The following is a 27,312-nucleotide window of genomic DNA, read 5'->3' on the forward strand; positions in this document are numbered from 1 at the left end:
TAAGTTTATTATTGATCTTGTTATATTTGAGTGGAAGAACTCCGTTGAAGAAAGTATGAAGATCTAGAAGTAAAGAGCAGAGAGAGAGCTTTTCCCCTAATTCCTAACCAACCCAAATTGTCCCTCCTCCTCTTGAGATTAGGATGGGTATTTATAGCTCCACATGCCACTACACCAAAACAGCCATTTTGTGGTGTTTATAAACGTTGCACATAATTTGTGCAGCGGTGATAAGCGTTGGCAAAACGGCGTTGCGCATTGTTGTGCAACGCTTAACATCCGTTGCACAAATTAATTTGGGCAACGCTTATAAAAGTTGCACACCTGTTGGTGCAACTATTTATTTTTCTTATTTTTGCAACGTATATCTTAATTTGTGCAACGACATTTTTAATAAAATAACACTTTTGTGGGTCCCACTTTGGTTATTGTTGAACAGTTTATTTGTTTGGTAGCAGTTATATGCGTTGCTCATTTCAGGTGATTTGTGCAACGGATAATCTTCCTACGTTTATATACGTTGTAAATGTATTTTCAGGTCAAAGGAAGTTGCCGACGGCTATAATTCCGAAAGATTTCTGTACCTGAATATAAATTGATTTCGCACCTACATGCATACACCGTTCTATAATGAACTAGAAGACCCAATTTAGGACGGAACCTCAATATCAGGTAAATACAGAAACTTCTTAATTTGACAATAAAAAGGTTCCTTGTATAAAAATTACACTATCATGTCTCCATTGGTCAAAATTTCAGAACATACATAAAGATGTCACCGAATCCTAGAAATATAAGAAAGTGCTGAACTAGATGCAACATAAATAGAGACCTTTAACCTCGGAAGGAAGAAAACTATTATAGAGCTCAGATGGGCGTAAACCAGAAAAGGTGCAGATAAACTTTAGACGAAGGAATTCCAAATAAAATATAACCAGCAAAAATCCTAGGGCTTTCTTGTGATCACCCTCGACCTGTCTGACATTTTCCTGCAAGTAGTGCAAAGACGAATTCAGGGTGATTTTCTCGTTAAAGCACACGAAAGATGAAAACGGGTAATGTATCAAGAGTGAACGAATTTGAATCAGTTCATGCAAATGAAAAATTCACATTTCAAATATCAACTAACGAATCTGGCTCTCGCTTCTTCAGTAGCATGAGGGAACTCAATTTTACAATCCAAACAGACTGATCGCACGAGAGCAGGGTCCAAAACATCGGTATGATTAGTTTCCGCAATGGCCTGTATACATCAGCAATATCTTCCATAAAATAGGTGACAATGAAATAAACTGCTAGCTTCAAGAAAGTTGCATTGGTTTCTGCTGCACATGCACGTGCCATCAGTGTCATGCCTGTTCTAGGAGGTCTGTATAATAGAACTACTTTGGGTGGTCTGATTCCTATTTTCTTAAACCTGTCTGCGTGAGTAATTGGCAAAAAAATTGCCTCTTTAAGTCCTTGAATCTTCAAAACAGTATAAAGAAATCATAACTTTCATTTTCAGTCAAACCAGTGAATTGTGATCATTATCCACATAATAAATGTGCAGTAGTTCACAATAAAAAATGTACCTGTAGTTCAAGGCCCCCAATATCATTGTAGTCTTCTGTTGGTTTTTCGTCAACCTCCTAGCCTTTACATGTGAGTCATACTCAGAAGGAAGTTTTTCAAATATCAGATAGCTGTCTTTGTTAACGCCAACCAGATCGCTAGGTTTTAATTCAGTTGGATCAACAAGTCCAGGTACAGGCAGAAAGATTGTCTAGAATCACCAAGTAAAGCAAAGATGAAAAATAATTAGCATTATACTAATATGCCATTAGGGTCATAAAAGCAACACGAGTCGAGGCACCTCGAAGTCCACCAAAAACATCACATGTATCTTCCATGCAACTAAAACCATGTAAGATTAAAATCAGTGGACAATGTAGCATAATAAAATGTTCACCTGACAAGTGGATATTTTTACAACGATAGACAACACATTCCTTTGCGAATTCAAGTCAACATTGGCACCATCTTGCTCCTCGTCTTCCTCTGGGAGCAAGTCCAAGATCTTCATGTAGATGAAAAAGAAAAAAGTATTCACATTAAAGAACTATCTAAAGAATAAATCCAGGGTTATAAAATCTGAAATTTTATTATTTATGTTTAAAATCGGTCTCAAAACGGACAAGAAAAAGGTACCCTAGTATTACCAGAGTCTCCAATGTTCGAGGGCACAAAATTTTCTTAACCCACTGGGATTGGTGATTGAGGAGCAAATGCTACTTTGTCAAAGTCTCTAAAGTGTTACAACCTCACACTTTAGATTGGTTATCAGTGCGCCTACGAAAATCTCACCCTCACACAGTCAAGTATAATCAACATAGAGTAAGTGAGGCCAATGGCCCTATCAAATTAGGGCATCCTGAGCAGTTGGGATACTTGGGGACTCAATTAGAGAAGTAAACAAGGCTTAAAAACCCCTTTCAAGTAGAAAATTACAGCAATTTAGGCCAAGTTAGATATGCACACTATATTAGGCCTTTATTGTTTTTCATTCAAACATCAAACCTACCTTCTCAATTAGCCATGCCATTGTTTTCACGTGACCGTGTTTCGTCTGCCATCACAAGTATTGGAATTTAAAGTGGAGCAAAGAATTTTGCAAGAGGACAGTGATGAGAGAAGGCTGAAATGAAAGATAATTACCTCCAGGAGATGCAATATTCCCGACATCTTCCGTTGCATGACTTATCTGAAAAAACATTTCAGAGATTTTCAAATTATATTCTTAAGCTTCACCAGTGTTTGCCCTCCAATTTGAACCATAGTATAGGCTATAACATGACAAATAAGTTACTCAAAAGTGTACCTCACTATCTGAATCTGAAGGATCAGTTGTTTCCGTTGAATCAACACCAAGCTGGTCTCTTCATCATCTTCCGACTCAACTTGATTCCACTCCAGTTATGAAAATACTGCAAAAATTGGAAAAGAAAGCTAGTTAGACAAAATATTTAATGAATTGAGTAAAAAAAGAAACACACAAACTGAATGTATCATAACCCAGAAGAAGTGGAACTACCTCGTGACCAATAACCCCTAGAATTGCAGCATAATCAGCATGTGAAGCAGTCTCAGGTGATGCCGCAAAACAAGCTTTGAATTAAATATCTATCTGGGAACATCACAAAAGAATGGTATGTAGCATATCAGAAGGGAGAGACGATAGATAATTGCAACAACGAAAATAAAATATATTCTTACATTCAAACTCTTGTTCTCCATGGCTCCCCTGCAATATAAAAAAAAAAGTGTTGTCAGAAACCCTTCTGATTACATTTAGTAATATTACTACATAGAGACTTTTGCAAAAAAAAAAAAAAAAAAATGTTTTATGATACAACTTAAATATGTGCAGTACAACATACTCAAAGTGGTAGTATTACTTACGTGCTATAATCTGGAAACCGTCGCAATATTAAAAGATTAAAGTCATACTCGAGCCCGAAAACCTGTTGCAATTCGATTTGGCAATGTAACAGGCTACACTTTAAAAAATTGTTCAAGAAGCAAATTCATGAATGGAAGGTATAGAATAAAAAGAAAACTAACATCCTTTAATCACAGCTGCCTTGAGGGAATACATGGCAATGGCATGAATAGTTTTTGGTAGATTCTCTACAGGGGTCCAGATTCTAAGAGAGACCTCCCGGCCCGAAAGAGTGATCAAAGAGTCATCCTACTCTGTAACTGTCCAGCAACCAATGCAAACAAGTCATGTAGGCTCACCACATTACAGTTGCCTGTTAACCTGGAGACTTGAAGCTGTTAAATGAGCAATGAATCACTTACCAACCCCGGAGGGACCGGTATGGAAGTACGAGATCTATAAAGTCGGGATGGTTGCAGTAACGAAATATCGATGGATGCAAATTTATCATAGTTGTATCAACAATCATAACTTGAAAGTCCTTAAGTATCTAACAAACGAACCTAGATGCTCTATCAACAATCAAGCCATTATGAATCCACAAACTAACCACTGCAAATATGTAATCTAAATGAATGTAGACGTATAGTGGTGTATCTCATTCTATGGTATGAGGCATGTGCCAGCTATTATCACAAGGATATGCACAGTCAACAAACTTGGTTACCCTTGTCTCGAAGTATCAGTCGTCAACTGACTTATTCTAAGAAATGAAAAATCAACTTCATCAGATTCACTTAGTCAATGTATATTCCCATTAACCTAGCAGAAGAAACACTATTATCTAAATCTGGCACGATAAATGAGTCTGCAACATTTAACAACAATAGTTGGATAGTGTTGTACCTCATTCTGGTATAAGGTTGTGGCAGCTACTATTACTAGTGTATATTAATTATATGTCCTTCATTTTCAAACTCAAGAAATATATCCTTATTTAACAATAAACATGTCCCTACTTTTTTATAATCTTATCCATTTAATATTACATTATCTTAATACCCTCACCCATATAATATTTTTTTTTATTTCAAAATGGAACAAATTTCTTCCTCTACCACTTCACCACCACCAGTAGCACCACCACCACCAACATTCAACTACCATTCCACCACCGCCGTCCAACAACCACCACCTACCAACCGCCACCATCACCAATATTCCACCACCACTCCTTCACCACCACCATTACACCACCAGCAGTCCTCCACCACCACTAGTTTGTCGCCGCCGTCACCGCCGACGCCATCACCGTCGTCGCCACCGCCACCACTGGTTCAGATATTTTTGCATCAACAACAGTATTTGATCGATTTTAGTTGGATCAACAATGGATGTTTATCCATTTCAGTTGGATCAACAATGGATGTTTATCCATGATGATGGATCAACAGTAAGTGGCATAAAACTGAAATTGATACATTTCACAATAGAAGTTTATCTATTGCAGTTGGATCAACAGTAGAAGTTTATCCATTGCAGTTGGATCAACAGTAGAAGTTTATCCATTGCAGTTGGATCAACAATAGATGTTTATCCATGCTGATGGAAAAATGCTACCATTTCATCAGCTGCAGTTTCAGATCCACCAACAAAACCATCAACCACCACTAATAATCCATAGCAGCAACCACCGCCACCGTCGCCGCCGACACCGTCGGTTCAGATAATTTTATATCAACAACAGTAGTTTATCCATTTCAGTTGGATCAACAGTGGATGTTTATCCATGATGATGGATCAACATTAAGTGGCATAAAACTGAAATTGATACATTTCAGTTGGATCAACAGTAGAAGTCTATCCATTGCAGTTGGATCAACAGTACAAGTTTATCCATTTTAGTTGGATCAACAATGGATGTTTATCCATGTTGATGGAAAAATGCAACCATTTCACCAGCTGCAGTTTCAGATCCACCAACAAAACCATCAACCACCATTTATAATCCATAGCAGCAACCGTCACTGTTTTCTATGAAGCTTCAACACCAATTCGAACCACCACCACCGTCGCCACCAGAACCACCACCGCCGCTACCATTATCATCCTTACTTCTCTCTTCGTAATTCTATATTCCCTGTAATTCCTACACATTCATCTATTCATTTTAATCACAATTAATCCATTAGAAGCATCAACAACTTCAGATTCGAACACACCTATTACTTCTCAGCAACAACAAGTTCATTATCTCTAACATATCCTATTGATTCACACACCATAACCATTTCAAAATCAATTTTATCGCAGCAGCTCTCAGATCCTCATTTCTTAATCGAATCGAACCACCAAATCGTTCGCAAACGTTGCTCAAAACTTGATTTCAAAACCTAAAAAATCAGATCTCGTTTCTTTGGGTATGATTTTAAAAATCGATTATAGAAGAAGAAGAAGGTTTTATATGTTGCTGATACATCTCGATTGTCGGCGGCGAAGGTAAGAGAATTTGCAGAGGTGGTGACGATGGAGATGCTGCTGGTGGTGGAGCAATGGAGGGTTCGCTGCTAAATGAAGAAGAAGAAGAAGAAGTAAGTAGGGATAGACCTAGATAAAAACAATAGATAAGACGGCAAATTTGGAAGAAATAAAAACCTTATTGGACCCCTGATGGGCTTAGTGATGAAGAGGGACATATTTATTGTGTGATAAGGATATTTGTATAGACCATCAAAAGTAGGGACAAATATTCAATTACCACCTATTACAAGGACAAAAGTGACTTAATTCTTTAGTATACCAAATAACAACTGGTATTACAAGTCGAGCGAAAGGAACTGGTAACCGCCGTTTCTTTTTGGGACTTTTTATCGAACACTTTGCAGACGTGATACTGGTTATGAATCAAGCGGTTTTCTGTTTGTTTCACATGTTATATAGCTCATTCCTCGCAATTTTTTTAAGCCTGCAAATTCAATTTCTAATCAATTCCAATAATCCAAATTGCTCACAAACTCTAAACACTCCTTAATTAACCAACACACAATACTTAAAACTTCATGTCCAACAAAAACAAAACATACCCAATACTTCCCATCTAAAAAAAAAAAAGAATCAAAAACACTAACTCTTTCAGATACTAGTTAGGTCAAAATCAAACACCCTAACTATTTCAGATACTATTTAGGTCAAAATCAAAACACCCTAACTATTTCAGATACTATTTAGGTCAAAATCAAAAACCCTAACTCTTTGAGATACTATTTAGGTCAAAATCAAAAACCCTAACTCTATCAAATGATTTCAAATGAAAATAAAATTAACCACAAACTAGTTTATACCTGATGATAATCCTACAAACTGATGCTGAATCAGAAGTTGAATGATTTGATTTCGGATTTCAGGGAAACAATTAGGTTTAGAAAACTGCTGTTGTAGATCGGGATTTCCTGAAGATGGGTTTTGATGGGATTAGGTATAGGAAACTAAGCAGAAATAGAGATGGGTTTTGGGGAAAAAAGTTTCGATTTCAAGAGAAAAGTTTTCTCTTCTCTCTGACGTATTGAGTAATAGTATGTTTTGACGAAGACGAAGAGATGTATGAACAAGAAGAGAGAAGTTTTCTCTTCTCTCTAAAATATCGATGAAAAATAGAAATAAACTAGATCACTGTTACAGCAGTGAAGGCCGACAAAAAGCGATAGTGTAGCATTTGAAGTATACCAAACATTTTTCATATATATATTATACAGAAGAAAACTGCAACGCTGCCATCATAAAGGCCCAACCTTTCAAATACTGCAGGACGGGTCTCGAATCAAGTGGGTTAAAATGGCATTTATATTTATGGATTTTTACACCAGGACCAACACGACCCCGTTAACTAAGTATGGTCAAGTTAGTATCACAAACCTCCAACAATTTTCTCCGCTTGACCTTGGCCGCGATGTTTTGACCTCTGGCGAAACATCTTGACCTCACCAGTTTAGTGATTCTTTCTCTCAACACTACTGTTGATTCTTCTTCTCAACTTTAAGTTGATTCTTCCTTTTATTGATCTCATCCTTGGTGATGATTATTATTCTCAGATCCGGAGTTACATCATAGTACTTGTACTCTTTGTACTGTCACAATAATTGAACCATTTCCTTGCTCTCATGGCGTCAGTAGCATCTTCTTCACAGGATTTTGAAGACATAATAAATAGAATGTCAAATCTGCTGGATAATAATAATGAGTTAGAATTTGAAGATGGAGATCCACAGGAGGATATACTACCAGAATGGAAAAGATGTCTTGTTTTCAAACTAGTCACAGGAAGAGGCTATGCTTTTTCTATTCTTAAAGAGATGTTAGGCAAAGCTTGGAGAACATCAGGAGAGCTATCTATTTCAGATCTAGGAAAGAATATCTACAAAGTCGGATTTGAAAACCTCTCTGATATGGAAGCTATTCTGAAAGAGTCTCCTTGGGCTCTGAATAATGAATTAATGGTGTTGGAGCGATGTGATGAAGACCTCCTGCCTGAAGAGTATGAGTTTAAACATGTCTGGTTTTGGATTCAAATACACGGTTTACCCATTAGCATGCTAAACAGGAAAAAAATTCTCAGTATGTCAAAGAAATTTGGAAGTCCTCAAGATATATCAGATGAAGATGCAGCTAAATGGGGGAAATATGCAAGAGCTAGGGTTAAAATTGATATCACCAAACCCCTTCCAAAAGAGATGAAAGTGACTCTAGCCTCTAAGAAGATTCGAATGGCTCAATTCACGTATGAGAAACTACCTAGATTATGTTACTATTGTGGCTTATTTAGTCATGCTATGAAGCAGTGTCCTGTATTATCAAAAAATTTGGAAAGCTTGAAGTTAGATACTGAAGATTTCAGTGAAAAGATGGTAGATCCAAGACTAGCAAGGTATTCTGATGAGATTAGAGTTGATTACAAGAACAGGGACAAAGCTACAATTACACCAATTATCATTCCGGCAAAAATGTGCAGTCCGGCAATCCAAAATCTTCAAACAATCACGGTTAACGGACCACTTGCTGGCGTCGGAGACAGTCAGACAGGGAGGGTAACACAGTACATGGCCGACAGCAATCAGATGAGCAGAATGTCAGTACTATGTTGCAACAAACACCTGCAGGTACAAAAATCACGAGCTCTAGAAATGATTCGAATCAAAGGGTGGAGATTGCGTCCTAATCCAAGTCACCAATTAGACACCAAAATAACTTATCGGGATCAAACACGTGGATTAACCACCTGGCACCAGTTGGTAATGAGAGATTGGAGAGTAATGTTAACCCACAGAAAGAGCCAGTACAGGGAGTGATATTACGTAATAACAACAGTCACCCAAAACCCTGGTTTTAAACTTACTGAGAACCGAGAGATAATACAAAGCAAAACTATCTCCTTACCGAATGAAAACCCAAATCCAGATGTTACTATTCAAAAACTCCCAAATACAATCAATGATTCTGAAAGTGATGACAGTCAAAATACTTCCAACTCTCAGGAAATTATCAAAGCGAGGAAGAAGAAGCAAGGTCAATGGAAATGAGACGCGAGAAAGAGAAAAGAAATTGCTTTACCATGGAATGAAGAAGAGAAGAAAATTTTAGCATGCAGAAAGCGTACTTCATCACCAATGTACATTGACCAGGTGAACCCTAAATAAAAAACTAGATTATCAAGTTTTAATTTCGAAAATACGGGTGTGGTGGCTGCCCTAGATCAGCCACAAGCTCAATGTTAATCTACTCTTGGAATTGTCAAGGGTTAGGGAATCCCTCGACAATTCATCATCTAAATTCCTTCTTGAAAGCTTGTAATCCTAGTATTGCTTTCTTATCTGAAACCAAATTAGATATCATAAAGCTAGTAATTTAATCTCCAGGTTAAATTTTAGTCAGCATTTTGTGGTGCCTTCAGTGGGTAGTAAAGGTGGTTTAATCCTTCTCTGGCATGATCATGTGAAGATAAATGTTATCAAGAGTAATACGAATTTAATTCATTGTCAGATCAGTCAGATTTTGACACCTACTTGGGACTTATTATGTGCTTATGGCCCTCCAGTGAGAAGTGATAGAAACAAGTTCTGGTCTTCTTTATCTGTCTATATTGAAGGTATATCTAACCCCTATAGTATAATTGGTGACCTTAATTCTATCAAGTCTATGAAGGAAAAATGTGGTGGCAGATATAATAATAATAACCATAATAGAGAGTTCAATCAATTGATTCAAGATAAAGGTCTAATTGACATGGGATACTGCGGTCCACCCCTATCTACGCCAGACTCGATAGAGTGTTATGCTCCCCTAACTGGTGGATACAATTTCCTGAAGCTGCAGGTTTTTAGCTGCCAAAAATTGGTAGTGATCACTCTCCGATTTATCTTAACTTACACAAGATCTGTAAAAAAAGGAAACCTGGGAATAAATTCGAGTACTTCTGGACCGACCATCCAGAGTTTCAAGATGAAGTTCATAAGGTATGGGATAATGCTTCTGGCAACACGTTGGAGAAGATCAATGAAACTGGAGAGAGCCTTACTGCTTGGGGTAAAAGAACTTTTGGTCATGTCAGAAAAGTTGTGGAGGAGGCTAAGAAGGAGCTTGCTGATTTGCAGAAGTTAGCACATTCAAGAGATATTATAAGTGATGAAGACTACCTGAAGATGAAGATTGAAGAACTGATGGAAGTTGAAAGGAAATTCTGGCAGCAAAGAAACAAGAACACCTAAATTCCCAATGTGGACAGAAACACGCACATTTTTCACATGTCTGTCAAGCAACGGAGAAAGAAGAACTCTATTGAAGCCTTGCAAAACGAAAAAAACATTTGGGTCTCAGGCCATGATAATATTTCAAAGTTACTCATCAATCACTTCTCCAGCAATTTCAGTAAGGATACTCAAGACAATCTGGTAACTGTCAATTTCAGTTCTGAGCATAAGATCACCAATGAGGAGAATAAAGTTATAAATGCCATTCCAACTCGTGAAGAAGTTTGGAAAGTGCTTAAGAACATGAGGTCTCTTAAATCTCCCGGACCAGATGGTATGCCCCCTATCTTCTACAAAAAATGCTGGGACAAAATTGGAAATGAGGTAACTTCTCTGGTTAATCACTGTTTTGCATCTTCTAGTTTACCCAATGGCTTAAATCATACAAACCTAGTTCTTATTCCTAAAGTTAAAAACCCTACGAGACCCATCGAGTACAGACCCATTTCTTTATGTAACATCCTTTATAAGATAGTGGTCAAGATCATTGCGCAAAGACTTAAGCCTATGCTTGATAACCTAGTTGACAAAGCTCAGTCAGCTTTTGTACCTGGTAGGTTAATTCTGGATAATATTCTAACGGCAAAGGAGCTAATTCATTCCATGAATCAGTCCAACTCTGTCTTAGGTGCTTTTGCGCTTAAAATTGATATCAGTGAAGCCTATGACAGAGTCTCATGGAGTTTTTTGGGTCAGTGCCTTAGAGCCTATGGCATTAATGGCGATGCTTACAATATTATTATGAACTGTGTAACTACAACTACTTTCTCCATTATTGTTAATGGCACTCCGGAAGGATTTTTTCTAGTGGGAGAGGGCTATGACAGGGATGCCCTCTCTCACCTTACCTCTTCATTCTTTGTGCCCAGGGCTTATCGTGGATGATAAGAAAAATGAAAGCAAGTTGCATCTACAATGGCTATAAAGTTAACATTTGGGCTCCTTCTATCACCCACCTCATGTTCGCATACGACTTACTCTTCTTCGGCACTCTTGACAATAGAACAATCCAGAGTTTGCAAGATATACTGTATGTGTATGCTAGATGGTCAGGCCAGCAAGCTAATGTCAAGAAATCATCAATTCATTTCAGCAAAGGTGTCAAAGCAAAGAGAAGAAGTGAAGTTGCTGACATATTGGGAGTTAACAAAATGCAGAGTAACGATAAATATTTGGGTTTTCAACTTCTAAAATCAGCTCACAGGGTAAAGTCCTTTGATTTCTTGGAAGACAAATTCGTCAACAAACTTGCTGGATGGAAAAGAATTCACCTCAATCACGCAGGGAAGATGGTGCTGATAAAATACGTATTGGGGCTGATTCCGCCATATTATATGGCCACTTCCTTACTTCCCAAGATGGTAATCTCGAAACTGGATAGAATCATCCGGAATTTCTGGTGGGGGCACAACCACAATACCAAAAAGATCCACTTTATAAATTGGAACATATTTCATGATGACAAAGAGAAGGGGGATTAGGTATCTGATCCCTAACCCATCTAAACAGAGCGCAAATTGCAAAGTCAGTCTGGAGAATTATTGAAGATCAGGATTGTGAATGGGGTGCAATAATGAAGGCAAAATTGGACCACAGTACCAAAAAGATCCACTTTATAAATTGGAACATATTCCATGATGACAAAGAGAAGGCGGGATTACGTATCCGATCCCTAACCCATCTAAACAGAGCGCAAATTGCAAAGTTAGTCTGGAGAATCATTGAAGATCAGGATTGTGAATGGGGTGCAATAAATGAAGGCAAAATACTTCAGGGACAAATCTTTCTGGGAAGCCACTGCCAATTCGAGAAGTTCATCCACATGGAAAGCAATCATTGACTGTAGAGAAGACGTAAAAGATAACTGCATTTAGAGTGTTAGAAATGGTGACAATATTCATGTTATCCATAGCTCATCAAACATCCAAATAGCAGGCCTGAGCTGAGAGAACATACTTCTATGGTAAACATAAGCAAAGTCTCAGACCTAATTCTTCAAAGCCCCACTAGATGGAATTAAGAAAAGATACACCAGTTGTTCCAAGACAATTCTGCTGCCCAGATCCTTAACACTTATTTACCAGATGCCGAGGACAACGTTGAAGACCAATTGCTATGGAAACCACACCCAAATGGTACGTTTTCGTGCAAGTCTTTTATAAAAACACTCAAAATGAATCAACCCAGCTCATCTAGTGTTTACAATGATACTCTCCCCTGGAAAAACATGTGGAATATAAAAGATATAGCTCCAAAGATTCTTGTGTTCATTTGGAGAATAATTCATGAGGGTTTAGCTATAGTCAAGAACCTTGGGAAACACATCAAGGGTATAAATTAAGATTGTAGACTGTGCGATACAGCCATTGAAGACCTGGAGAACGTTTTCTTCCATTTCCCGGTGGCTACAACGACTTTCTTTGGTTCTCCTCTTGGATGCAGAACGGAAAGGTATAGTGGTATGAGCTGTAAACAAATAATTGATGGCTGGCTTGCTGAAAAGGGGAACTATGAGTCTTTCAGAATGGGAAGTTGTGTTATGTGGGCGCTGTGGAAGAATAGAAATGTTAAAGTTTTCAACGACAAGAATAATTATATCCAGAGCATAATCATGGAAGCCATATATTGGTTTCACTATTCTAGCCCAATGTTGTCGGAGGATGAACTTCAGGCTCATAATACCACGTACCCTAGGAAATCCGCAGGAAAGTGGAAACCACCTGAAGACAACTGGTTTAAGTTAAATGTGGATGCTGCTTTTGAAAATTACAAGGCAGGATGGGTTGTTGTGACTAGAGACTCTGCAACAAGTTTTAAAGGTTATGGTACTAACTCCCATGAAGTTCTGAGTCATATTGAAGCTGAAACTAGAGTTGTTCTTCTGACAACTGATTTTGCAGTGATTATAAGACTGCAAAACTGTTTCTGCGGTTTTTGGTAAATTTGGGTGTGTGGATGAGAAACGAATCTAAACCCTAAACAAATGCACTGCACGGGAGTACTTACTGATTCGAGAGATCAATCTATACAATTCTAGCCTAAACCAAGAGATGGACGTTCCAGAATTGCTTCAGTCACAAAGTGAAGGAGATGGGGTTGATCTTAGGGAGGGAAGCGAAGAAGGTGTTGAAATTGTGAAGGTTTTGGATGTTTATGACTTGTATCAGAATATCGAGCTGGCTTGCAATAATGTAAGCAATCAGCTCTGGGTGTTTTCTGGATACCAACACTTGATTTTCTGTCTGTCTTGGAAATAGGGAGGAGAACCTATTTATACAAGTCATTGAGCACAACCTTCGTCTCTCGTAGGAAGTGGAGGAAGTGGAGTGATGGAATAGTGGGGTCGTGTTAGTGTCACATGATCATTCTTTTCCCACTTCTCCCATCATCGCTAACCGTTCATGCCTCCTGACACGTTCTTGTAATGGCGCATTGCACGCTGCACGTTGTAAACCGCCAGACCAATACCCCAGTAAGTATCCCCCAGTTTGTGACATGTTTGATGTCTCGAATGAGTGGATCGTGGGACCCAATGTAGGAAGTAGCATGTGATGCTAAAATAACTAAGGATTTGATATTTATGAAATATCGTGTATGCTCGATGCATGTAATGCATCGCAGAAAATCAGCATGTATGAAGCATCGATGTTTTAAAGCCTGACTGAATAAGTCGCGGACCAAGCGTCTTAAAATAGCACCACGTCCAACCATCTTCGAGTGATCATTTGGAGGCTGCGTGGGCAAGCTATCTCCTGGCCGATCACTCCTGTGGAAGAGTGGCGGATGGCGATCATCGGGATGCCTTACTGGTCGTCTAGCTTTCAACCTAGGCTGTCCGACCAAGCTAGCAAAGTTGGATGGTTTAATGACTCCCATCTGCGACTGTTGATATATTTTTAGGGTTTTAGGAGGTGCGCGAGCATCACTCCTATACTTGACCGAATCCGAGCTTGGGCGCAAGTTTTGGTGGGGCCGACCAGGCATGCGTGTAGACGGCCTGCCAGTGTATATGCCCATACCTCTTTATTTCATGGGGGTGCGATCTAGGCCACTCAATTTGACCGGCAAAGGTGAGTGGTCGAGATCGATTTGCGGCAGAAATCCATTGTCGCAAAGGATTTGGAAGCTGCTCAGCATGCCACTTTTGGGCGCACGTTTCGAGGTCGTCGGGTCCTAGTCTGCCTAGGTCGACCAGATCCACGCAAAGGTGGGCCCACAGTGATCATGATGACATGCTTGGGTCCTTTTAAGTCTATATCTACGCCCTCCATCCAAGCTTGCGAAGATGGATGGTCGTGATCGAACTGCGGCAGTTATGCGGCGCCGCAAACCCTAATTTAGGGTTTTAAAATAGTCACATATACACGACTTCCACCAAACGGTTTGGCAAGTTATGCTCCTCTTTTGGAGGGACCGATTGTGTGGGGCCCATGTTGGGCCGACGGTGAACGTGTATGCACTTCTCTAATGATCTTAGGCGCAATCTAAGCCATCCAAACATGCTGGCGAAGTTGGATGGTTGTGATCAATTTAAGACATTAGTGGAATTTTCGTGACCCTTGCAAAGCATCACACCAGCCATGTTTCGGGCATGCGATCGTGGCTATATGACCACGCCATGAGCAAACCGATCAGGCAGGGATAGAGTGGGCCCGCTAATGTGTGTGCTAGCACCTCCTCCATCTTTCATGGTGCGATCTAAGCCATCCAATCATGCTAGTGAAGTTGGACGGTCACGATCGTTTTGAGACTGTCTTAAGCAGTCTTGCTCGTTCGAGCTTCTTCCAAAGCAGCGCAGCCACCCTTCTTTAGGGCTGGCGTTTTGGCATGATGGAAAGTGAAGTATAATGTTCGACCAGCTAGGGCATAAATGGGCCCGTTGGTGATCATTAAGGTGATAGTCTGCTCCTGCTAGGGTTCGTCTAGGCTGGTTAGATCATGCGGTCAACCTGCGTGGCCGTGATCATTTCTGAGACTGATACGGTCAATCCAGATTAAATATGCTCAATCGGGCTAATATAAACACATCGAGATATGTTGCATGTAAGGGTATTTCGTGCATGCCTCATTATTGATACTTGGATATTCATGTTACTCTATTAAGAGCAACACTCAGTCATCATGCCACACCAATAGTGAGAGTTCTGCGGGAACAACACAGGAAATACTAGGAAAATCATGCATTATAAATAATGCTAAAAATTCACAGGGTATTTGGGATTGTTGCTACATGCTCCATCCTGGATGAATTTTGTGTATTTAATTCACAGAATATTTGGGATTGTTGCTACATACTTCATTCTAGGTGAATTAATAAAGCGAAGAGGTACTCATCACTTATCAAATAGCTTTATCCTCTGCAGGATGCCAGCGTATTAAATTTGTCTTTTACAATTTTAGCCTTGAACAAAAATCCACCATCAACAGTTGTATAGGCGCCATGATTGGTGTATGTTTGCCCCCTTTTGCTTTGAAAGATGGTTCTTGCAGCTTTTGAAAGGAAAAGTATTTGCATTGATGGAGCCTTCATCCGTGAGGTTTCCTCCTGGTCTGTATCAGCTACATGTCCGTCCTAGGTGTCACAGGGTACTTTGCTTGTAGCAAGATTCCCCTTGTACTCTTCATTATGGTTGTAGTGAGTTGCTCTTGCAGGCTTCGTTCCTGCATAAAATAGAAATAAAAATGCCTTTGACACCCTGTGTGTTCGAAGGGTACCCTATAGAATTGAGTTGTTGATTATTCTTAGCCTTTAAGGATTTCTTCTTTCGACGAACTGCCCCTTGCACTAGTCTTTGGCACTTCATATGTTCCTCAGATGGGTATTGCTGAGGCTTGGGGTATAGCTATGTATACAAACTTCATTCATCATTGTGTTTGAGTTGTGCATTTGTGGGTATACCGATGTATACAGGCTTCGTGCATTTCTAGGATGGGAGCATCGCAATAGTAGTGGTTGAGAGATTGTGTCTGCTTATGCGTCATCGTGTGACTCCTCATAGCTAAGTATGAGTTGTAGCCTCATTAAGTATGCATACATACGTATCACGGGATTTGTTGACTTGTACCTTCGTAGATTTGGATTGAATAACCCATTCTTTGCAATGGTGAGTTTGCCTTTAACAGGCTTCGCTCACATGTATGTCTGACGGTAGTGAGTATGCCTTTAAGGGGCTTCGCTCCCATGCATACCTTCAGATTCAGACTTAATCTATAAAATACAACCATTGTTGATGTCTTCGGCTCCACTTATTATGACCTCCACATTCGTCTGTAGGTTCGATTTGGGGGGATTGACCTTTGTATGATGATGTTGATGTTACACACCTATAGTAGATCACCAAGTTGTTACTTGATGAAATCCATTTTACGGAGTATACAAAGCTATATACTTTGAGCAGGTAATGTCTTCCGATGACCTTCCTTTTCCCACGGAATTTCGTAAAGTGATAAGCTTAAGAATTTTAGAGGGACAAAGCTTTGTTCTTCCATGCGAGTTTTATTTTGGACCTTTGTCCTTACGCTTCATCTTCGTCCCTAATTGCTCATACTTAGATACGTACGAGCCAATGAAAGTTTTTGTAATTTTCTTTGGTTGTTGAGAATGCATATGAATACTCTCGATCCAAAGATAAGCTCTGTTTTTTCCTCTGGATGCTCGTACTTAGATACGTATGATCCAAAGACAGCCTTCATAATTGTATTTATCTATACCCCTGGATGCTCGTACTTAGATACGTATGATCCAAGGACAGCCTTCGTAATTGTCTTTGGCTGTTGAGAATGTGTATAAATACATTCGGGAAAAAGATAAGCTCCATCTATGCCTCTGGATGCTCATACTTAGATACGTATGATCCAAGGACAGCCTTCGTAATTGTCTTTGGCTGTTGAGAATGCGTATAGATACATTCGAGCCAAAGATAAGCTTCATCTCTGCCCCTGGATGCTCGTACTTAGATACGTATGATCCAAGGATATCCTTCGTAATTGTCTTTGGCTGTTGAGAATACGTATAAATACAGTCGAGCCAAAGATAAGCTCCACTTTTGCCCCTGGATGCCCGTACTTAGATACGTACGAACCAAGGACAGTCTTTGTTATTGTCTCTGGCTGTTGAGAATGTACATAAATACATTCGAGCCAAAGATAAGCTCCATCTCTTCCCCTGGATGCTCGTACTTACATACGTATGATCCAAGGACGCCTTCGTAATTGTCTTTGGCTATTGAGAATGCGTATAAATACATTCAAGCCAAAGATAAGCTTCATTTTTGTCCCTGGCTGCCCGTACTTAAATACGTACGAACCAAGGACAATCTTCGTTATTGTCTTTGGCTGTTGAGAATGTATATAAATACATTCGATCCAAATATAAGCTCCATATTTTCCCTTGGATGCTCGTACTTAGATACATACGATCCAAGGACAGTCTTCGTAATTGTGTTTATCTTTGTCCTTGACTGTTGAGAAAGTATATGGATACCTTCGAGCCAAGGACAACCTTCGCCTTTTTCTTTGGCTGCTGAGAACGTATATGGACACGTTCGAGCCAAAGAGAACCTTCGTTTTTTTCCTTCACACTTCGTACTTAGGTATGTACGAACCAAGGACAATCTTCGTAGCAGTCTTTGACTGTTGAGAATGTATATAAATACATTCGAGCCAAAGATAAGCTCCATCTTTGCCCTTGGATGCTCGTACTTAGATACATACGATCCAAGGACAGTCTTCGTAATTGTCTTTATCTTTGTCCTTGACTGTTGAGAAAGTATATGGATACCTTCGAGCCAAGGACAACCTTCGCCTTTTTCTTTGGCTGCTGAGAACGTATATGGACACGTTCGAGCCAAAGAGAACCTTCGTTTTTTGTCCCTCGCAGTTCGTACTTAGGTATGTACGAACCAAGGAAAATCTTCATAATAGTCTTTATATTTGTCCTTGACTATTGAGTAAGTATATGGATACCTTCGAGCCAAGGACAGACTTCGCCTTTTTCTTTGGCTGTTGAGAACGTATATGGACACGTTCAAGCCAAATATAACCTTCGTCTTTGCCCCTAGAAGTTCGTACTTAGGTACGTACGAATAAAGGATAATCTTTATTTTTGTCTTCGGCTGTTGAAAGAGTATATGAATACACCGAGCCAAAAGGACTTAACAGAGAACTTTTTTCCGTTTCCTGATAGTAAAGGGAAAAAGGGGTAGGGTACGTTCCTAGTAGCCCCATTACGGGAAAAAAAAGTTTAGTATAGAACTTAACAGAGATATGTTTGATGAGTTCGTATGTAATAGAACTTTCCAATGTTTGGGACTTAGTTCCTAAATGAACCTCAGATTCAAAAACGGCAGAGAGTACTACAAGCTGAGGTAAAGAAGGTTCCTCAGATATTCAAAAACGACAGAGAATACTGGAAGCTGAGTAAAATAAGGCGTATGTTAAATAAAACAACCCTCAGTTCAAAAATAACCTTAGGGATTTTATTCCAAAACTTTTACTGAGAATCCCTCGAAGACAAAGGTATTCAGATCCACAGAAGGTTTGCTTAGATATTCAAAAATGACAGTGAATACTGCAAGATGAGTAAAATAAGGCGTATGTGAAAGAAAACGACCCTCATCTTATAAATGACCTTAAGGATTTTACTCAAAAACTTTTTACTGAGATTCCTTCGGAAACGGAGGTATCCAAATCCAAAGAAGGTTTGCTCATGAGAAAGCAAATAAAAATAATAGCTTTTTGAGCTTTAAAGAGTGCTTTTAATGGTGTTTCATAACCACTTTTTGTAGATCCGTAAGATTTCAATATTTTTTCGAGGTTTAATACTCGAAAACTTGTCAAAGAATGATAAATATTCACTAGGAAGTGAAATCTATCCCTCTTATTCTTAGATCTGATCTTCTAACGAAGATCTAAAGAAAAATATGATGAAATAGTCAAAATAACGAAAATCGAGAGCTTTTCCTTCCAGCTCGTTTCTAGCGCCAAATTGTGACTACTATTTTTCCCATAGTCTACGTAATATGAGAAGCTCAGAGGATCATATACTAAGTAGTATGGATACCTCAATTGAACTGATACTGCTGAGTAAATAAAAGGTACGTTCGAATTGAGATCTGCTCAGGAGATCATATACTAAGTAAGTAAAGATACTCCATAAGGGAAGAAACTAAGAAAATAAAGGTACGTCTGTAAAACAGAGACGAGTAAGCAAATAATCTAAATAAAGAGATATCTCAAATAAACAGATAACTCATAAAACAGAGATAACTCAAAGAACAGAGATAACTCAGAGAACCGAGATAACTCAGAAAACAGAGATAACTCAGAGAATAGAGATAACTCAGTAAGTAAATAGTTAAGTGAGAAGCTAAAATAAGTGAAACTAAGTTAGTAAATCACACAAGAGATTACGTGGTTCATTTAATCTTAACCTACGTCCACGGGTAAAGATTGTAAGTTTATTAATGATCTTGTTACATTTGAGTGGAAGAACTCCATTGAAGAAAGTATGAAGCTCTAGAAGTAAAGAGTAGAGAGAGAGAGCTTTTCCCCTAATTCCTAACCAACCCAAATTTTCCCTCCTTCTCTTGAGATAAGGATGGGTATTTATAGCTCCACATGCATCATGGATATCTTTGTTGTCTTCTGTTCCATCGAGATCCGATGGTCCTTGGTCAATATGGTACCTTCGTTGGCCGCCCACCATCTCCAATAAGACGATACCACCTTAGCTCCCCTCATGTGCCATCGTGAACTGTGAAACCTCCGTACAAGTTGTACCTTCGTTGTCCGCGTACCTTCCCAGTCATGGGATGCCATGTACTCTGAGCCCACGTGGTTAAAGAACGCGCCTTCGTACTAAAAGTTGTGCAGACTGCTGAGCTACCTCTGACAGACATACACACCCATGTGTCTGCACTACACCCTATTGCTTAACTTTTAAGCAATCTTGGTAGTGATTTGGCGTAGTCTGTCGTAGCTTACTTTGCTACTCCCTCCACACGAGCTTCACAACTAAGCATCCTAAGGAAAGATGTAGTGTGCGTCGTTGTAACATAATAAGTTGCTCCACCTTTAATGTTGCGCCACGTGGCATAGCATATTTTTGGTACTCACAAGTAAGTTGGATCTAATGGATTCTTAGGATAACTAGACCCTGGTCGAGCTTGGAGATTACTAGTCTGACCTTGATTTTGACCCTGGGACCATGATAAATTCGGGTGCTTTTTTTAATCCGGATTATATGTCTCTGAATATGGATCAAACTTTGGACGGTTATCAAATCTAGAGTTATTATAAATAACATGGTCTTGTTCTTCACTAATCTGTCCTTCCCAAAATTAGTTATTGGGCTCTATTCCACAACTAGAGATTTGAAAGTTCCTATCATCAATTTCAACAAAAGACTTACGTTTAGACTGACTCAATTCCAAAGCTTCCAACCGTCTATATAAAGCAGCTAACTTAACATCCGACTAAAAGCTTGAGTCTACCTTCTTGGTATTGTTTCCATTTACCAAAAGTATTTTAGGGGGTTCCACACATGATTCCCACTGTTGGGATTTGTCAGCTACTTCTTCTAAAAAGGAATGTGCTTGATCAACAGTTTTATTCAAGAACCCACCAGCACATAATGACTCAAGCATGGCTTTGGTCGAGTAGTCTAACCCGTCATAAAGAATCTGCACTAGTTTCATTTTCTCCAACCCATGATGGGGACACTGCGCCAAGAGATCATTGAATCTTACTAAAAACCTATAAAGAGACTCTCCTTCTTGTTGCATACTGGCACTAATTTTCTGCCTAATAGACGCAGTTTTATGTTTAGGTAAACTTTTGAAGAAAGCAACAGTAAGTTCATCCCATGTTGTTATAAAATCTGATGGTAAATTATGAAGCCATGACTTAGCTTTATCTTTTAAAGAAAAGGGGAAGAATCTAAGTTTTAAATTTCTTCACTAAGGTCTCTAATTCTAACTGTTCCGCAAATTTCTTCAAAATCCCTTATATGAAAGTATGGATTCTCATCATCTCTCCCTAAGAATACATGGATCATCTGAATAGTACCAGGTTTCAACTCATAGTTTTCCGTAGTGGCAGGTAACCTTATGCATGATGGTCAGTTGGACCTAGTTGGGTACATATAACCTCTCATATTTGTCATTGCTGGCACTATAGGAGTACTAAGGATACTTTCCTCACCATGAAAAGAACGTACAAAAATAGGGCATCTCCATATTAAGGTAATCAAGATTCTTGTTTCCTACAATAGAACTTCTAGGTTTCTCACGCATGAATCGACCTAGAGAGCCTCTCTTACGTTCTGGCATACAAGAATCAGCAAAAACTGTGCACATGCAAATGCTGGGCTAACTAATTTAGGTAAGCTTGGGTTACTACAAAAAAATATACCCTAAGGTACGAGATTGAGGTTTGTGGACTTTCAGCTGGTAACTCCCATAAGGCCTAAGACACAGGTTCATCTTACTAATCCACGAGTTTTCCTAAACTCAGTTTCTGAAGAGGATGCAATTGGTGTGTGCACGTGTTTTTATATATATATATATATAAATAAATAAAATACTAACAAAAATAAACAAACAATAAAAGAAAATTAAAAGGAAATAAAGAAACTAATAAAAATAAAAGTCCAAAAATGTTAGAGCATTGCTCGGTCGAACTCGCATGCGTTGCTATCTCAAGCATGTTTGTCAATGTTAGTGATCAACACTATAAGTCTTGATTTCTAGTCTACTATAGCTAAGGTATCGGACTAGGATAGAAAGTGTAGTTGAGCTCAAGAACTCCATGGCAATCATCATACAAGACGAAGGACTACTCAAGGAACCGGTGGATCTTCATCGACTAAAAGGTATGTGGTGACTTGAACTTATCTATCACTCAAAAGTCTATTTATCTCCTATCTTGAGACAAAAGTCGTTTTGCTATATAGACTTAGATTATACACATTCGCTATTTCGAGCCGAGTTTAACTCGCCTATATATTTCTCGAAATATGTGTTGGTAAGCTTTCGCTTTAGCCAAATTCATCTTTACCTAGTGACGAATGTCATGTTATGTTTCAATCACTTTGAAAATTGCTCCGACGAAAAATGGTCTGTGAATAACGACTATATAACGTTCTCTGAGAATGTTTCAATGATTGAAATGAGAGTTTAGATTACATAACCATTGGAGGATATAAGCATTTTTGTGGAAACACATATATGTATAAGTTCTTATTCCTTGAACCGAAGTTTGTGAACTTTGTTGATCAAGAGAAACGGAATGTGGCGTGAGCCAAGTCCGCGAACTCAGTCCGCGAACTGGAGGAAGTTCTCGACCTGAGAATTTCTGCTGGAGTTTGTGAACTCATTCCTTGAGCTTAAGTCCGCGAACCCAGTCCGCGAACTTGATTAGGTTATATCTAAAATCGGTTGTTATTGAACTCATGTTTATATAAACTAAGAAATGCTTTTGCAAACCATGGCTATAAATTTCATGAACCGATTCGAGTGAATCAAACCATTTTTGCTTCGATTGTGTCTTGTGTAGTTACATAAGATCTAAGCAATTGAATAACTCTCTAACTAGTTCATTTGAGTAATTTGAACTAGTTATGGTGAAGAAGAATATGGTTGATATGAAAGTGATCATATGGCTAACCATTTGGTTGACTATTGTTGAACCAACAAATGTACAAGTTTGGGTATGGTTACACAAGCCTAGAAACGTGCATTTCATTTGTGTGTAACAAGCTAGTTTTCGATCTAACAGTTGAAAGATATTAGCTTGAATCTAAATCAAGTTTTCATCTAACGGTGAATATTGAATGCTTTGTTACCAAGCTAACATTGATTGCAAACCCTATTTTCAAAGACTATATAAGGGAGAACTCTAGCAATTGGGAAACCTAATCCCCACACCTTCTGTGTGATACTAGTTGTCCTAATCTAGAGTCGATTTTCCTTTAACCTTTGGGTTCTTCTTCTAAACCAGGTTAACTACTTAAAGACTTCATTGGGATTGTGAATCCAGACCGATACTACTTTCTCGTAGTTTTGTGATCTGATCTTGTTGTTTCTATCGTACGAGTACAATTGTAATAATTGGCTTGAGATTGATATCTCCGATAGGCAAGATATAAAAGAAATCACAAACACTTCGTCTCATCGTTTGTGATTCCACAATATCTTTTTTCGCTGCGTCGATTAAGATTATTGTGAGGCGATTGATAATACTAGGTTGTTCTTCGAGAATATAAGTCTGGTTTATCAATTGGTTCTTGTTCACCTTGATTTATCAAAAGACGGAACAAAACTCGTGGGTATATTCGTGGGATACGGATTTATCTATTACCGTAGACTTTTCTGTGTGATACATATTTGTTTATTAACGTCTTCGACTTTGGGTCGTAGCAACTCTTAGTTGTGGGTGAGATCAGCTAATGGAATCAAGTACGTAGTATCCTGCTGGGATCAGAGACGTAGGAGCATAACTGTACCTTGGATCAGTGTGAGATTGATTGGGGTTCAACTACAGTCCATACCGAAGTTAATTTGGAGTAGGCTAGTGTCTGTAGCGGCTTAATACAGTGTGTGTTCAATCTGGACTAGGTCCCGAGGTTTTTCTGCATTTGCGGTTTCCTCGTTAACAAAATTCTGGTGTCTGTGTTATTTATTTTCCGCATTATATTTTGTTATATAATTGAAATATCACAGGTTGTGCGCTGTTCAATCAATTAGAATATCCGACCTTTTGGTTGTTGATTTAAATTGATTGACACTTGGATATTGGTCTTTGGTACCATCCAAGTTATCTCTCTAGTATTTGATAAAGACTCGAAGATTTCTATTTTCTTTAGTATATATCAAATTGAGAGATTGAGATATAAACTCTTTGATATACTTTTTTTTATCTAGATTGAGTCTGACTGTCTAGTTGATTCTCTAGAAAGTATATTGGAGTTTGTCCATACAGATTGCTAAGCGAGATATTGGGTATGGTTGTTATACCCCCGCTTTTCAATTGGTATCAGAGATGGCAAACACGTTCATGACCTCACAAGTCTGTGTTTTTAGCGATCTGACTCTATGGACGATAAAGTCTCTTGTAACGTTTCACCAGGTTTAAAAACCAATCATAGAAAAAGTTCTGATAAACTGGTTATTCTCTAGAAAAAGGTTGGACGAACAAATCTGGATCAATTCTGATCTTGTTGCTGAAATTGCAGTACTTAAGGATTTGAAACCCATAACAAGTCCCTTAATGGAATTGAGTAACCCCAGTTGTTCCTCTTTGAAGAACTGTCGTAAATTTTAGGTGATAAACAACGAGTAGATGTTGTGAAAAATGATTTGACTCAGAACTGCTCTGCCAAACTAAAAGGTGTTGGCCCATGTTTGTTTTGTGATTCCTCCAATCACTTTCAACATGATTGTGTGTCTTTTCAAAAGAGTCTAAAAGTTGCAGGTAATCTTCACAAGAGAACTAAACAACTTTTTGCTTCTCTAAAAGTACATACAAAACTATCAGGAAACCCTAAACAGAATAATACTGATAGTATGTGAGCTTTTGCTTTAAAATCAACATCACCCTTTCAATGGTTTCTTGATAGTGGATGTTGCAGACATATGACAGGTGATCTCACTTGGTTTGTCTCCTCAGACGACTATGAAGGTGGGCCTGTAACATTTGGAGATGGGAGTTGTTGCTACATAAGCAAGAAGGGGACGATCAAATTACCCGGCGTACCTGAAATCCATGATGTAGTTTACGTTAAAGGTATGACTGCAAATCTTCTTTCTGTTAGTCAAATTTGTGACAAAGGCCATCGGGTTGTCTTCAATGCAAATGGATGTGACATTGTAGACAAAACTAGGAAAATAATTTTTCAAGGAACTCGTGGTAAAAACAACTGTTATCTTCTTGAAACTCAGTTCAGCAACTGTTGCAATTTGACTAAGGTGGAATCTACACATCTTTGGCATGAGCGTTTTGGTCACATCAACTACCGTATTCTAACTAAGATCATTAACAAAGAACTTGTTAGAGGTGTTCCCAAAATCAATGCAAAGATTGAAGGTGTATGTGGTGCCTGTCAAAAGGGTAAACAAACGAAAGTTCACCATAAATCATATCGAGATATTCTCACTAAAGCTCCACTTGATTTAATTCATATGGATCTATTCGGACCAACTCTGTAATACCCCGATATTTTCCAGTGGTTGGTCGAATGTAATATAAGTAATGGTTTGTTCTTTCCTAACATCGAGGCCTTTTCAGCATAATTAGCTCCAGAGTTGGAAGAAAACTCTGCAGTTAAGCGTGCTCAGGCGGGAGCAATCCAGGGATGGGTGACCATCCGGGAAGTTGTTGTTGGATGACCGCAGTGATGCCCGTTGAAAACTCCACACTGCCGGATAACAGCAGTGGCTAAGTGGGGACAGTATCGGTGGAGGGACGGGTCATTACAAATGGTATCAGAGCCGACGACGGTTCACCTGCCGAGGGTGAGAAGGTACGCTGGACGGGGTTGTTCCAGGTGCTTCTTATGAGGGGCAGGGAATGTCGAAGATATGGGCTTGAGTATATATTCCGGAGCCGAGAATGACTCCAATTTAAGGTGGTGGTATTGTAATACCCCGATATTCGGTAATGGTTGGTCGAATGGAATATAAGTAATGGTTTGTCCTTTCCTAACATCGAGGCCTTTTCAGCATAATTAGCTCTATAGTTGGAAGAAAACTCTGCAGTTAAGCGTGCTCGGGCAGGAGCAATCCAGGGATGGGTGACCATCTGGGAAGTTGCTGCTGGATGACCGCAGTGATGCCCGTTGAAAACCCCACACTGCCGGATAACCGCAGTGGCTAAGTGGGGACAGTATCGGTGGAGGGATCGGTCATTACAAATTCAATAACCCACGGTTTCTGGTAAGAAGTATGCTTTAGTTATGGTAGATGACTACACCAGATTCACTTGGGTTGCATTTCTTTCTCATAAGAATGAAACCCTTGATGAATTCAAGATCATTGTTAAAAGAATCCAGAACGAACAAAGTCGCAAACTAAAGAAAATTAGGAGCGACCATGGAACTGAATTCAATGACACTAAGGTGTTTGAATTTTGTGACGAACTGGGGATTATTCAACAATACTCACCACCCATTACTCCTCAAGCTAATGGAGTTGCAGAAAGAAAGAATAGGAACATTCAGGAAATGGCCAGGGTAATGCTCCATAACAAAAACTTACCTCTAAGTTTTGGGGAGAAGCTGTTTTTACAGCATGTTATTTGATCAACCGTGTTTACAAATTCAATAACCCACGGTCTAAAACCCTAAACACTCTTTATGAGTTGTGGTATGGAAGAAAACCCAACTTACACTATCTTAGAGTGTTCGGAAGTAAGTGTTATATCCTAAAAGATCGAGAACAGAGAGGGAAATTCGATACCAAAAGTGATGAAGGTATCTTTCTTGGCTATGCCTATGATAGCCGTGGTTTTCGAGTATTTAATCTCAGAACCCAGGTCATGATGGAATCTGCTAACGTTATCATTGATAATATTAGTGATTTTCATCATGATAATCCTCCTGCTGAATTTCCTCCTAACGAGACAATTGAGAAAGTCAAAGAAATACCAGAATCAGTTGAAGTTATCCCAACCGTTGTTGATCCTGATATTTCTAGTGACGAGGAGAAGAGCACTGATCAGGCTACTCCTGACGAACGAGAACGTGTCCCTCCACGACATCTCTGGGTTCAAAGGAATCATGATCCCAACAGTATTTTAGGGGGAAGAGATTCTACATCTAAGACTAGAGGACAACTTCAAAACATGTGCAATTTTGGTTGTTATCTATCACAAGTAGAACCAAGAAATATTGATGAAGCTCTGAACGATCCCTTTTAGGTGAATGCAATGCATGAAGAGTTAAATCAATTTCAAAGACAAGATGTATAGGAACTCGTACCTTGTCCCTCTAATGTCGATATTTTTGGAACAAAAGGGATATTCAAGAACAAGTCTGACGAATTTGGTACAATTATCAGAAATAAAGCCAGACTTGTCGCTCAAGGATACTCACAA

At 39.0% G+C, this 27,312-nt stretch overlaps 1 protein-coding gene across 1 annotated transcript; it reads right to left on the reverse strand.

Annotated features, from left to right (window-relative positions):
• Nucleotides 1-1,113: 1,113 nt before the first annotated feature.
• LOC113360862 (26S proteasome regulatory subunit 6A homolog) lies at nucleotides 1,114-2,724 on the reverse strand. Its single transcript, XM_026604323.1, has 6 exons — nucleotides 2,698-2,724; nucleotides 2,564-2,608; nucleotides 1,952-2,059; nucleotides 1,706-1,765; nucleotides 1,575-1,631; nucleotides 1,114-1,467 (listed from the first exon to the last, which is right to left on the reverse strand). The coding sequence occupies exons 1-6, from the start codon at nucleotides 2,722-2,724 to the stop codon at nucleotides 1,114-1,116; spliced, it is 651 nt and encodes a 216-aa protein (XP_026460108.1).
• Nucleotides 2,725-27,312: the final 24,588 nt, after the last annotated feature.

Source organism: Papaver somniferum, chromosome 1, assembly GCF_003573695.1.
Source record: "Papaver somniferum cultivar HN1 chromosome 1, ASM357369v1, whole genome shotgun sequence".
NCBI lineage: Eukaryota > Viridiplantae > Streptophyta > Magnoliopsida > Ranunculales > Papaveraceae > Papaver > Papaver somniferum.

Coding starts and splice junctions, on each gene's coding strand:
- LOC113360862 (XM_026604323.1), bottom strand. CDS start 2,724: ATGTCGGGAATATTGCATCTCCTGGAG. Junction 2,609..2,697: donor GAATATTGCATCTCCTGGAG/GTAATTATCTTT, acceptor TTGTGATGGCAG/ACGAAACACGGTCACGTGAA. Junction 2,060..2,563: donor TGGCATGGCTAATTGAGAAG/GTAGGTTTGATG, acceptor ATCTACATGAAG/ATCTTGGACTTGCTCCCAGA.